This window comes from Rhinolophus sinicus, linkage group LG06 (genome assembly GCF_036562045.2).
Source record: "Rhinolophus sinicus isolate RSC01 linkage group LG06, ASM3656204v1, whole genome shotgun sequence".
Classification (NCBI taxonomy): domain Eukaryota; kingdom Metazoa; phylum Chordata; class Mammalia; order Chiroptera; family Rhinolophidae; genus Rhinolophus; species Rhinolophus sinicus.
In genome coordinates, this window is record NC_133756.1 from 109633351 (window position 1) to 109648366 (window position 15016).

Here is a 15016-nt window from a genome sequence, read left to right on the forward strand (position 1 = left end):
CATGGCTTTTGTGCCTTGAGACTGCTGGCTGCTCAGATGCCCGGTCTCATGTGATCACTTCTCAGAAGCTGACTGCAAAACCGCGCTGGCTGAAGTTTGCTTTGCTTTGTTCTCCTTTCTCTGTTATGTGTGGCTCTGCTTTGGTTTACTCCTTCACAGCCTCTTGGGAGTCTGTTGTCCACTCTTCACACACTTCAGGTGTCACACAGCTTTACTGTGCGGATCCTCCGCTGTGACGGTGGCCTCCTTTTAGCCCCACTTGGAGAAAACTGAGTGGGGGCAGGTGGCAGTACAGGCCATACAGAAATTTCTTCAGGCACAGTGTGTGTTAGAGAGCCATCCCTACCTCACTGAATCACAGAGCTGGGGGGACTATTTGCAGCATATTGGCTTGGGGTCTGACACACCTGGGTTCAAATCCCATTTCCACTACTTACCATGTTTCCTCGAAAATAAGACCTAGCTGGACAATCAGCTTTAATGTGTCTTTTGGAGCAAAAATTAATATATGACCCGCTATTATATTATATTATATTATATTATATTATATTATATTATATTATATTATATTATATTATATTATACCCGGTCTTATACAACAGTAAAATAAGACCTGGTATTATATTAATTTTTGCTCCAAAAAAATGCATTAGAGCTGATGGTCTGACTAGGTCTTATTTTCGGGAAAACATGGTTATGAGCTAGTCAGCCGCGCATCCCTTAGATTTCTCAGGGATGGGTGATAAACTAGATCTCAATGTTCCCCAAACTGTAGGGGACACATCGAATAATCTGAGGAGTTTCCTTAAAGAACTTCCATCTTGATTTGAGGTGAAGGAGGAATTACCCTTCACCTGCTCCTTTGGCAGACAGTGTAGAGCTAATAGCATGCCAAGAGCTCATTTCAAAAACTGTCCCCTACTTTCTAGCAATCTTTCCTCAGCCTCTCCAACTTCTTTTATAGACTGCAGTTCAGTGGTTGAAAGTATGAAACCAGTTTTCTGACTCATCATGTTGCAAGTTTGCATGGTGGTATAACACTTTACTTGCAAATATGGTATCCATTATATGGTCACCCCAGTTTAAACTGAGACTGAAAAAGTTTCATTTAAATATACCGTTTCAGTTATAATAACCCCCCATTTTTCCCCTAAAATACTTATTCCTTGCAAGTATAGTAGTGTAACTATCACAAACCCCATCATCATGGATGTGGGAGGAGAATTCCAGAAAAATCAGGGAAGAAGGGCAGAGGTGGGAGAAGAGGGGAGAATGATTGTAAGGCTTCAGATAAATTGATTTAGTGGTCTTGCTCTTATTCATTGTGTCCAATTAGTGATCCCTAAAGTGCTTTAAAATCCCCTAGAAGAGTTGTTGCTGCATGGTTAGAAGTGCCTCAAGCTAATAGCAAATGAGATAACCCCTAACAGCCATTTTTTCATGACACCTAAAATCAGCTATAAACTGAGGTACAACCAGCAAGTAGTTCAATATATAAATGTTATTACCACCATCCCAATAGCATGAAAATTTTTAGTTCAAAGAAATCATCCAAATTTCTAACCAAGATAATGAGTTAAGTTTATATGAGAAGATCACCCTTCCTATTTTAAAACTATAAAATAAAGAAATGCTGGATAAATTATTTAAAATTTTTTAAACATGCAAGAACAATAACTATTGTAAAAGTATGGTACTGGGGCACAAATACACAGACAGATCAATGAAACAGAACAGAAAGCACAGAAAGAGATCCAAATATACATGGGAAATTAAAGTATGATAAAGTCAGCATCTCAGATCAGTAGAGTAAAATGGATTATTTGATGAATGATGTTGGGACAACTGGAAAAAAATAAAAGATTTAAATGTAAAAATGAAGCCATAAAAATTCTAGAAGAAAATATTAGAGAATTTATTCATAATCTCAGAAATCATAAAATCAAAGACTGATAAATTGGGCACTATAAAATTACAAAATTTGCTCATACATACGCCCTACAAACAAAAGACTAATGACAAATGGGAAAAATATTTGCATCTTATATAAGGTAAAGAGCTGATTTCCTGAAAATGTAAAGAGCTCCATGACACAATAAAAAAATGGGCAAAGGATGTGAACAGGTGGTTCACATAAAAGGAAATTCATATGGTTCTTGAACTTATGAAACTATATCCACTGGTGGTTATAAAAAGAGACATGGAAATTAAAGCTACAATGAGATACTATTTCCTACCTATAAGATTGGCAAAGAAGAAAAAGTTGGAAAACATCCCTGGTTGTCAAAGACGTGGGAAGTTAGGCATCCTCATGCAAGCCAGGAGGAGTACACTGAGTACAACCTCTATGGAGGGCCACGCCTATCAAAATAATAACAAATAGGCTGTTTGGACCAGCCATTTCTCTTTAGAGATACACATACATTCAATTATATAAATAGAAGAATATTCATTGCAGTAATGAGATATGTGTAAGGATATTCATTTCAGCATTATTTGTAATAGGAAAAGACTGGAAACAACCTAAATGCTTATGAGTAGAGGACTGGTTAAAAAATTATAGTACAACAAAACAAAGTAGCCATTGGGAGGATGACGAAATACTCATATGTACAGATCTCTAAGGATGTTCATGCTGGTACATGAAACAACAAGTGTAAAATCTCATCCGTAGCGTGCTGTTTGTGATATACTTGTATATATTGAAATATGCATAAAATATTTCTGAAAGACTACATAAGGAATTGGTAATAGTGGTTTTGTCTAGAGAGAGGATATGAATGGCTGGGTCTAGAGAGGGTAGGAGAGTGTCACTCTCACTCTGTACTTTTCTTTTGAGGAGGAGAACCTTTTGAAAAATTATAACTCCAAGAGCAGACTGATTTGGGGCCAGATTTATGCTACCATTTGTGGTACAGAGGCCCTGAGCTGAGAAGCCTACATAAAAATGAGTCCAGAATTGGAGTGTCTGGACAGGGCCTCCTCCGCAGGGGATGATGGGAATGACCTCACATGAACCCTCTACAATGCAAGGCACCATCACCAGCTGGGCTCAGAACGGTCATCCACCCACAGGCCAGATTTCTCCCATTTGTACTATCCTTTGACTTGCCTGTCTTTGAGACTCTGGTGTTCTTTTAAGCCACATGCTCACCTCAGTGACAGACAGGTGGTCTCATGGTTCCCAAAGCTACTCCTCGTAAACTTCATCACAACTGATTCCATCCTGTTCCATCCCCTCTCCACTTCCCGTCTCACGTTTGTTCTCCAGTGTTTTCTGACTACAACTTAGCATTTACTTGAACATTTCTCATTATGTAATAATTCTGGTTGTCCAGCCTGGCTAGATTGCTTTAGCATGCCTCAGTGAATTTCCTTTCTAATATAACCCAGTCCCAGGCCCCTCCTGCCTCAGTGGACTTACACCAGAGCAGGTGGAGGAGCACATAGACACCACCCACTAAATGAAACTTCCTCCTTGAAATCAGCTGCTTTCAGGGTTTCTCCACATCTGCCTCATCCTTTTACTTGCCCTTCTCAGTATCATAGGTAATCCTGGGATAGTTTCTTTACTCCCTCCCTCCACCTTTGCCTTTATTAGGCTCATAACTGCTTGTGCTAACAGCAGAGAGGAATGAATGATTCAAGGAGTACCCATTCTTTTCTTCTACGGAATGTCTGCCTTTTAAAGAATTTTTACTGAACTTGAACCAGCATCGTTGCAACTGACCTGACATTTTCTCTGCATTCTCTTTAACTTTATTGATGTCATTTTGTAAGGAGATAATGAGTTTAGCATGTTTTTCACTCCCTGAATTCTTGTACTCTTCCCAATATTCCTTCTCACTGAGTTTCTCAAGTAGTAGTTTCTCAGTGTTACTTATTTGCAGTCGCATATCTGTTGAAAGAAAATCAAAACCCCATGTCATTTCTATTGTCCTTGCAACCATTATATGATACAATCTGATTTTATGAAGTTAGGGTCTGATATTAAAATGCTATTATCTCATAAATCCAATTTTATATGTACCACTTAAGGAAATCTAAACTGTTCAAACAATTGTTTAAGTATTCCTCATGATTCAAAATCTTAGTAAAATTACACTTACAATTCTAAAGTAGATATGTGGTTTGGGGCTGTAATTGAGAACTATTTTAGACAATTAAACTATATGCCTAGGAACTCACAAGTTTAAATCATTCCTGTGATAACTTGATAAGGGTCCCATCTTGTACAATACATCACATATACTTTTTATTAGTAAATTGTGATTTTTTTTCTGGCCATTATGCTTCTGGACAAAGTGATTTCACCTTGTATCGTTCCATGGTGTTTGGCAACCATTTTTGTAAGTAAGTTGTTTGATTCTGTCATCTAAAGTTCATTTGTGTAAAAGGATAGCATATGATAGTTATAACAATAGGTCTTCTCCCACCCCCACTTATAAGACACCAGAGTGAAATATAAGTTCCCCACTTAAATATGTACAAATATTAATTTATCTCTACTATACAAACTTTCAATTTGCCCCGGTACACTTGCTAAACCTGATATTCTACTTAATCGTAAGGCTCAGTATCATGCCTCTGAGTATTCTGGGAAAGGAAGCATTACAAAGAGCCAGGTACCTGAACAGCTCTGTGGCTCTCGACTGCACACCACCTTGTTTGAGAGCCCCCTGATGGCAGCACCACGTCTTAGTCATCTCTGTAAATCCACTACTGAGCACAGAGTCTGGCAATTCATTGGTGCTCAATAAATGTTCACGGAATGTCTGATGCATTTCAATCAGGCCAGTGGGGGTGAGCTTCTGTCCAGAGGTCCATAAGGACTCCAGACACATCTTTTTCCAAAGATGTAAATGAGATTACGTATTTTTAAAATCCCTTAATAAATGGCACCTGTTATTGTCATTAAACAGTTAATACTCCTATAACCCGGATGGTCAGCCGTCCTCTTATTTGAGCAGACTGCTGCTGTCTCAGGCTCGGGCACATTCAGCTTTTGTGGGGAGTGTTAACTGATGTCACTAGAGATTTTGCAAGAGGTGGGTGTAGAGTAGTGACTGCTGTTCTCCTTTCCCAGAACCCCTCCTCCCTTCTCCTCTAGTGACACACTTCTCCTGCCTTTGCCAAATACGTAGCCCAGTTACAGCGACCCCTTCTCCTGATCATAAGGATTGGTTCAGGGGTGAGCATGTGCCCTTCGTAGAAATATTTTCACTGAAACTTGTGGAAAACATGTCTCTTTTGTCTCCATTTTGAGGTTATAAGGATGTAAGATCAAAGGTGTCTATGGTTAGAGTCCCAGCCTGGTGGGGACAATAGCCTCAGCAAAAGGAGCCAACTTTCAGGGAGGAGACTGAGAGAAAAGAAGAGGGATAAGAGAGGTGGGAGGATGGGGGAGGGCGAGAGGGGAGGAGAGGTAAGGAGGGGGAGGGGAGATTAACAACAAGCTGAGATCTGACAGCACGTGAGGCTGTGTCCACGTCACTAGCACCCTGCCCCTTTCTGCTTGATGTATGAAAAAATGAATACACTCTTGATGCTTAGGCCAATTTGGGTTGGATTTTTATCCTTGCAAGTGAAAGAGTTACAAAAGTTGGACGAAAGTGGTTACATCAGTACTTCTCAAATCCTACTGTGCGTAGGAATTCCCTCGGATCTTGCCGTGAGGCAGCTTGTGCTTCACTAGGTCTGGATGGGCCTGATGCACTGAAACCAGCGGTCACGTGAAGCTGCGGCTGCTGCTTCACAAACTAAATTGAGTCACAAGCGACTACCTGGCATGTAACACAACCTTTTCAGACGTGTCTGTGGTCTCCTTTCCCTCTCTTCCTCCGCATCTGTGGGCTTCTTTCTTTCTTGGACCACACGCACGCGCAGTCCTCCTCTGCTGTGTTTACTCATCCCGCTCCACCCCAGGATTGTATGACACACACCCTTGGCACTCAGTCCAAACCATAAACAGGCACACCTCAACTAACGGGGCCCATTCCTCTTCAAAGGCAGTTTAGTGAGCACATCCGAGTATCAGTTTTGGTCCCACTCCCGTCTCAAGGGACTTGTTAAAATATCCCTTCCAAACTTAAGCAAAACTCCCCTGGAGCGGAGCCCTGCAAAATACAGTATCTACAACCTCATGACATCACTGTTGCCCGTAAAGAGACTTGGGTAGGAGGAGGTTTATGAGAACAGTTTGGAGATTCTGAAGTTTGCTGATTCATGTTTGGTTATGGTAACTATTTCATTCAAAACAACAAATATCTATGAATGGAATGCCTGCTCTGTGCAAAGTGCTTGTGTAAGAAGGCTCTCTGAAGTATTTGGAGAAATTTAGGGAAATCTAGTCGCTTGTCTTGCCTCCCAGCTTTTAGTACTGCTTTCTGATAGCACTCAAGTCTCTTTCTCATGTTTTCCAGCTTCCTAGAAGAGATGGCATTTATGGAAATTCTGGCAAAAATCGTTTTAGAAATCTTAGCAGCAAGTTTGGGATGAAGGAATAGGAGTTAAAAAGAAAAATACAGATACCAAGCCTGTGTGTGACTTACCTCAAGGACCATGGTAGCTCCTAAGCCCATGTCCTGGGTTTTTCATCATTCTGCACCTAGCATCATTTCTACCCACGCCCTCTAAACGTCCCCTTTTCCAACTCGAATCCCTCTTTCCTCATCTAAATGGGAGGCTTAGCTCCCTTAGAGATATGGGGTGGGGGAGAGCTTCAGCGTTATATTCACCTTATCATCCCCAAATCCAAAGTGAGGCTGAAGCCATAGAACAAGAGAATTTCCCAAAAGAAGGAACCAATCCTCACCGCGAGGAGTTCCGAGTGGCATCTAACGGGACATTGTCCAGTGTCTAAAAGCCCGGCGGTGTTCATCTTTGTTTTTCACTGCTGCCCATTTACCTACATGTGTTTATGGTGATAATGATGTCATCTGAAATATGTTCCCAGCATTATGAACATGTTAGGAAACAGAAGCATTAATATCATCAAGAAATAGCTTGATACAGCTTTATGATAATTTCCCAAGTCCCTAAATCACCTTTCAAGTTTTGTTCCTGGTCTCTTTCAAACTTCCACTTTTCCTTCATTGCTGTTTCAACATCGTTTCTTGTTACAACTGTTAATCCTTCTAACTTGTCTTCACTCAGTTCTTTCAGGAGGTCCCGTATGTGCCAAGTCTGTTCATTCTTTAAGTGTCTGTTCTGTCGTGAAAATCAACAGTAGTTACCTGTATCTGCTAAAGTATTTATATTGATTTTACTCAAAATAGAGTCATACATTGAGGCTTGCAAAGTGAGAAAGAAACATTTAATGAAATAAGTTATACAATAATAATATCTCTAAAAGTATATGGAAGGTGGAAGACTTGAAATTAAACCTATCAAAACAGTAACCACAGAATAGGAATTCACATTAAAAAAATTGTGCTAGTAATCTACCAGGCTACCACCCTCCTATCATAGGATCACTGAACATTAAAATTAGACCTTGGATATTAATTTCTTCAGTCTCCCAATAATACCGTTCTTCTCCAGTCATCATCTATTTAATCAATACTTATGGAGCATCTAGCATGTGCCAAGTAGTCCTCTATAAAATAGGAATATATCAATGAACAAAATGGACAAAAAGTACTGCTCTTGTGGAATTTACATTATTCTTTGCTTTTTTCACAAATGACCCTAATTCATTTCTTTAGGGTGATGGTTACTTGCCATTCCAATACTTACACACTTGAAATATGAGCTGGGTTCCTTTGTGGATATTCCATTTATGTTTCTAAGCTTCTTATTTAATCAAGTCAGAGTTTACTCTTGCCCTTGCTATCTTATTATGTATATACAAAGATATTTTATTGTTTGTGAACTCAGTATTTTCCTTGTAATTTTCTATTTTTTTTAATTAAAATTTTTTTTTCAATTACAGTTGACATACAATATTCTGTTTCAGGTGTATATCATAGTGATCAGACATTTATATAACTTATGAAGTGATCACCCTGTTAAATCTAGTACCCAGCTGGCACCATACATAGTTATTACAATATTATTGATTATATTTCCCGTGCCATATTTTACATACCCCTGACTGTTTTTAGAACTGGCAATTTGTCCATCAATTTGTACATCACTTCTTCTTTCCTTGTAAATTTCTTAGCCTCCCTTTAATTTCTAATACTCATTTCTCTGGTGTCTCTCCTTCAATTTTTAAACCTAATAAAACACATATACTTAAAATATTTGAATAATTCTTTTAAAATTACTTATTTTTCCTATAATTCAACATGCTCTTTACTATAACTTTTTCAATATTATATTTTATTTTATTTTATTTTATTTCTGATATACATATCTTTTATTCTCTTGACTTACTTGGATACTTTAAGGAGTATTTTCTTTCCCAAAATTGATTCTGTAGGCCAGTGCATCTCAAGCTTTAATAAGTATACCAAGAACTTGGGGATCTTGTTAAAATGCAGGTTATGATTCAGTAAATTTGGCACGAAGCCTGTGATGCTGCATTTCTTATAAGTTCCAGGTGATGCCAAGTCTGCTGGCCCATAAGTAACACTTTGAACAGCAAAGTTCTTTCAGAGAATTTAAATACTTATGATTTATTGATAGTGCTAGAGTCTACTAAGCCTTTGTTCTTTATTACTTAATCCAACAAACTTTAAATTTGAGAACTGAAAAACTTGATTTCTTAAAACTGTTTAGCAAAAATTGGCACTAGTTTAATAAACTCCTCAGATAGGATTTAATGTAACATTAATGCTCTTTAAGTTATTCCATAGGTTGTGTGATAGGATTATTTCAGTGCATTGAAATTTTAATTTAAAACTTTGATAAATTGAATAAAAGCAACAGGCAATTAACTTTATGATGCTCAGTATTGATAAATACAGGCAAACAGAAAAGGACTAGGACTGGATAGGCTTTGAATGATTTCAGAAAATGGGAACAAAGATTAAAAAGATATGATAGTCAAATTTAGTGGTTTAACTTCTCTGATCTTTTGTTCACAATATTCTAAAGTACAATAATTATTTCTGTCTCTGAAGAATTTTTAATACCAAAGGATTCATAATATGACAAATCTGAAAACTGAATCTCCTTCTTTCTAATCCACTCTTTAAAATCTTATTGAGAATGCCATAAGCAGGAATGTTGGAGTAAAGACCTCCAAAAATCTTCTCCTTCATAAAAGCAATGAGAAAATTGGCAAAATTATCAAAATCAACTTTTCAGAACTCTAGAAATTAAAGTCTTGCAATAACTCCTAGGAAGTATTTATTCAAGAAAAATTGTTGAATTTGGGTAAGGAGCTTTGTGGCATTTTAACTTTCCCTTAATATTGGCAGCTCCACAGTCATGATAAAAACCATTAGCTTCGCAGCCTGGGGTGGCGGGTTAGGGAGAGAAGAGAAGGGAGCAGAATTCTTCCAAAGCCCAATCCCTAAACAATGATCATAATTTGACCTATCTGGTAGTTTCCTGACCAACCTCAGTAGCAAAACTTGTCTTTATTTGACCTGACTCAGAGTTTTCCCAATATGTGAATAGCCTTTCCCCAGACTGATGTTTGTCAAAAACAATCAGAGGCAATTGTTGAACTTTATAGTTTCCTGAGGTGGTAATAACAGTTGGGGTAAACAACAGCTGACAAAAAATCTTTAAAGGAAAATGAGATGAGATGTCCATAGGGGGTTTTGAAAGCTCTGCCATATTCTTGGGACTCCAAAAGGCTACATGCACCTACATGCATGTATAGTGCTGTGAGCATACTCAGGGTTGTGCATGTGCTCAGGAAAGACCTAAGAAGGCGGTAAGTGCTCACCTCTGGTTGACCTTGAGGCTCTGATGAAGGAAGAAGTAAAGATGAAGGTGAAGTTGTAAATTGCCTGGCTGAGTATAGAAGGCAGGTCCCAACAATCACACAGAGCCCCTCAGCAAAGGCTGGGAAATTTATTGGTTAGAGACATTTAAAAAAATCTCTGTCCAATCATTAGCTGACCACTAAGCTAAGCAAACAAAGACTGCCATGGCCACACATAACAAAAAATGTAGGCTTCACAGAACTAGTTAAGAAAAGTCACTAAACAAACAACTACAATGAACAACAATAACAAAAATTATAAAAAAAACCCGGGAGAGAGAAGAGAACCTAATTTCCAGAGTTGTCACATTAAAATACTAAAAATGTCCAGTTTTCAACAAAAAATTATGAGGAATGTAAAGAAAAAAGGAGATATTATCCATGCACATTCTTACTGGGATTTTTATTATACACAGGGGTGAAGGGTGGTCAATAGAAACTGTCCTCGAGGAAGCCCAGACATGGGACTTTTTAGACAAAGACTTTACATCAGCTATCTTAAATATAATTCAAAGAGTTAAAGGAAACCATGTCTAAAGAACTATAGGAAAGTATGAGAATGATGTCTCACCAAATAGAAAATAGCAATAAAGAGAAATAAATTATTTTTTAAAAAGGAACCAAATAGAAATTCTGGAGCTAAAAAGTATAATAATTGAAATGAAAAATTCAGTCAAGGGGCTCAATCAACATCTGATTCAAGCAGGCAGAATATTGTTCAGTCATAAAAAGGAATGAGGTCACATGCTATGCACTGAATGTTTATGCCCCTCTCCCCTGCCCCAAATCCACATGTTGAAGCCTTCGTCCCCAATGTGATGGTATTTTTGAGGTGAGCCTTTCGGAGGTAATTAGATTTAGGTGTCATTATGGTAGAGCCCCCATGATAAGATTACTGCCTTTATAAGAAGAGGAAGAAATCAGAGTTCTCATTCCACCACTATAGGCAAAAGCAAACAAATAAGAAGAACCTTGATCTAAGTCTTATGTCTTATACAAACATTAACTCAAAATGGGCCGTGATTTAGGTGGAAAAGGTGAAACTATAAACATTTTAGAATAAAACATAGGATAAAATCTTTGGGATCTACGGTTAGGCAAAGAGTTTTTAAAGTTGACATGAAAAGTATTCATATAAGGAAAAATTGGTAAACTGAACTGCATTAAAATGAAAAACTCCTCTGAGAAAGACTGTTATAAAGATGAAAAATTATGATACAGACTAGGAGAAAATATTTGCATATAACATATCCAACAAAGGACTAGTATCTAGAAGGTTATCTACCTACCTACCTACTTACCGACGTATCTACATTTTAAAAAATTCTCACTACTCAGCAGTAAAAGAAAAAATCGAATTAGAAAATAGGCAAAAGACACAAAGATAAATTTCACCAAAGAAGATATATAATGAGCACATGAAAAGATGTTCAACATCATTAGCCATTAGGGAAATGCAAATTAAAACTATAATGAGACATCACTACTCACCTATCAGAATGGCTAAAATAATAGTGATATCACTAAATGCTGGCAGGTATGCAGAGAAACTGGATCACTCATATATTGCTGGTGGGATTGTAAAATGGTTCAGCTACACTGTTAAAAAGGATGCCAATTTCTTACAAAATGAAACATTTGCTTACCATACAGCCCAGCAGCTGCACTCTTGGGCATTTATTTGGGAGAAATGAAAGCTTATGTTCACATAAAAACCTGTACACAAATACCTATAAAAGCTTTATTTGTCATAGTCAAATACTGAAAGCAACTCACATGTCTTTCAATAGGTAAATGGTTAAACAAAATGTAGTACACCCATGTCATGAAATACTACTCAGCAATAAAAAGAGACCAACTCTAATAATACACACAACAACCTGGGTGCATCTCCAGAGAATTATGCTGAAGGAAAAAAGTCAATTCCAAAAGATTACTTACTGTATGTTTCCATGTATAAAAAAATTCTTGAACTGAAAAAATTATAAAAATAGGTTCAGGAAGGGGTAGAATTGGGAGGAGAGTGAATGGCTATAAAAGGACAACATGTGGGATGCTTGTATTGATGGAGATGTTCTGTAGCTTGACTGTCTCGATGTCAATATTCAATATTAACATTGTAGTTGTGATATGTATTGTACTATAGTTTTGTAGTACGTTACAGGAAACAAGATAAAGGGTACACATGATGTCTCTGCATTATTCCTTATAATTGCATGTTAATCTATAATTACCTCAAAATAAAATGTTTAATTTAAAATGAAGATCAATCGACAACTGAAAAATAAACCATTTGTTATTCTTCAAGCAAGTCTCAAAGATTCCACTTTCTTGAATGAAATAGATTTATGTTTTCTTAGAAATAAATTTAATTACTTTGGCTTGACAGAAGTTATTTTAAAATGAAATATTTGTAGAAACTTGAATCATAGCAATGAAAATATCCTTTGCCAAACGATTGCACTATTAATCTTTTTTCCAAATATGAGCTTTTCCACTTATTTTTGTAAAAGTGGAAAATTCCTTTATCACGTATCTTCTGAATAGTAAATAAATCTTTATTAGATTTTACTTATGTTAGTTAATTTTAGCAAGGCAACATTAAATTTCTAAATTAAATTTCAGCTCGAAAATATTTACCATGATACACATAGGCAAAACATTTACAAAGATATTGATAATTTAAAAATCATTACATACAATTCATAAAGAAACATATAATAGCTAAAGAAATTTTTTTCTTTAATTTCCATAATTAGCACAATACTTCTCAAAGTGAATTCCAGTTCTTTTACATCAAATTTTTAACACAATGACTATTCTTTTCAAACATGTAATGTTTTTATTTGTAAATTAAAACAGCATCACATGTCCTAAAAATGTAATTGAAAATTTTAGAAACATTTCTAAAACTGATATAGAAACATTACTATATCATATTTGCCATTATATGTAAATTTAATAGCATCTATACTAAACTTCCCAAATCCCATATGAATTTCAAATGGAAGGGAAATGTGTCTGATAACACATTACAAAATTCACTATGTCTGAAAAATTACTTTGAGCTACATATTGAAATAAAATTTAGTTAGATATATCCACCAATATGCTAAAAAGATGTTTATCTTATACAGTGAAGTAAATAATTTATTGTTTGAGGTAAGAATAATTATCACATTATAAAATAGAAAAAAGGCGATTCAGTAAATAAGCTACAAAACAGATTAGTTTTGTTTTGATATAAGGCCATCTCATGGGCTTTACCCTTTTAACTTTCTAAGACTCACAAGAACAAGAACAGAACTTGCCAAAATAGTACACAGAGCTCCCATCAATTCACCCAGCTTTCCCCAGTGATAACATATAACCATAGTACGTTATCAAAACCAGGAAATTGACACTGGTACAATGTTTTTAACTGAACTGGAGATGTTATTTGGATTTCACCAGTTTTCACATGTGCTATTTTTTTTAGTGTATAGAATTATGAAATTTTATCACATATACAAAAGAGAATTATTTCCACATAGATGGAACTTGAAGCCATGGTATTAAATAAGATCACCCAGAGAGAGAGGTTAGACTGACCGGGAAGGTTGAAGATGAGAACCCTGGTAAATACCTTAATTATGGGTGGGTCCAGGAAAAACACAATGAATAAAAAACAGTAAGAAATGGTCAGAGAAGCAGGAGGAAAATTAAGGGAGAGTGATGTCCTGGAACCCAAAGGAAAAAGTTTCAAGATGACAGGAGCAACTGACTGCGGAAGGGATGAGGGGTAACAACTACAAAGAGTCCATTGCACCTGGCTCACTGGTCATTAATAGCTTTTGCTGGAGCAGCGATGATGCGATAGTAGGGGTGAGAAAATGAATTAGGAGGTAAGGAAGTAAGTGGACAGAATGAACTATAAAATGTCTAATGAGGTAAATGTAACAATGAATGCAAACAGAGAGAAAGAAAGATAATGAATGAGGTGACAGTCTAAACATGTATAGGAAGGGATGATGAACAGGAAGGAAGAGGGGCATTTCTGATTTTGACATAACTGAAGAGAAAAATATCTTACTAATGGGTCATGTTTAATTTAGCCATTTAAATACATGTGACCTCAAAAAATTTTCCTTTCACTGGTGTTGGTGTGAATCAACTCTCCCTTTCTTGAGCTAATCCCTCACGGAAACAAAACCTTTGTTTCTGGTTCCAATTGATGGGCTATGGCAAAGTAATTCCTTAGTCCTTTCCACAACTAAATAGAAATCCCAAAGTTGACCTAGGAGTTCCAATGCTGACCACTGAGAGACATGCATTGGTCCCTTGATGGCAACTCATTCCTCTTTCGTGCTCTGGATGGACTTACTTCATCATGTGGAACCGACATCCAAGCACCTAGGCCAAACTTCTCCTTTCCACTCCCATCTATAGCCCTGAGTTTCTATTTTAGTCCCGATTACAAGTGACAGATCCGTAAGAATCCTGACAATGTCAGGGGCACAGTTATATCACCACCAGGGCTTGTCTTGCCCAATAACTATTTGCTGAATGAATGAGCAAATCAGCCCTATGGGAAGACAAGAATCCCTGTTTTACAAAAGGAAAGTTGAGGCTCAGTTTTGGCCAAAATGACATTAGCAGTAAGTTGTACAGTCAGGATGCAAACTCAGATCTCTGACTCCAGGTTTCATTAAAATTTGTAGATGTAGGGTTTTTAGACAAAAGCCAAATAAAACAGTTAAGTGTAGAAGTTTCAGGGTTCACATAAAATAAATGATTTAATGGGGGACACCCTCAGTATTTCCTCATTGGTGAAACCCTTTAAGAGTGGAGTTGTGTTCATTATAATTTATGGCTTCCAAACTTTATTTCTGTTGGTCTTTACTTCTGATAGTCATATACAGCACCCCTTTGAAATTCATTTTAAACTGATTTATAAAAACAATGTATCATCTTAAACATTGGTCATGTTAACAACTGAGACTGTACTTTTCAAATACTATTAACATGTGTACAATCTCTGAAAATCTAAAAGAAAACAGATACAAAAATTAAAAATAGAGAACCAATGTTTTATAATTTGGTTAAATAAGAAATTGAAAGGTAAACATGGGTTCAGAGCTTTAAAATTTCAAC

The 15016-nt window shown here is 36.7% G+C and overlaps 1 protein-coding gene and 1 long non-coding RNA gene across 3 annotated transcripts in view; one reads left to right on the forward strand and one right to left on the reverse strand.

Moving 5' to 3' along the window:
• LOC141572209 (uncharacterized) overlaps positions 1-15016 on the forward strand; it is a 78713-nt gene that overhangs the window by 31157 nt on the left and 32540 nt on the right. The gene's annotated exons all lie outside the window — the stretch shown is intronic.
• Positions 1-15016, reverse strand: part of CCDC83 (coiled-coil domain containing 83) — a 43608-nt gene that overhangs the window by 17766 nt on the left and 10826 nt on the right. The window contains exons 4-5 of the mRNA XM_019739561.2: positions 7047-7209; positions 3731-3898 (exon numbers count right to left, since the gene is read on the reverse strand). Of these exons, the coding sequence (XP_019595120.2) occupies positions 3731-3898; positions 7047-7209 (331 nt within the window). The remainder of the gene's footprint in view (positions 1-3730; positions 3899-7046; positions 7210-15016) is intronic.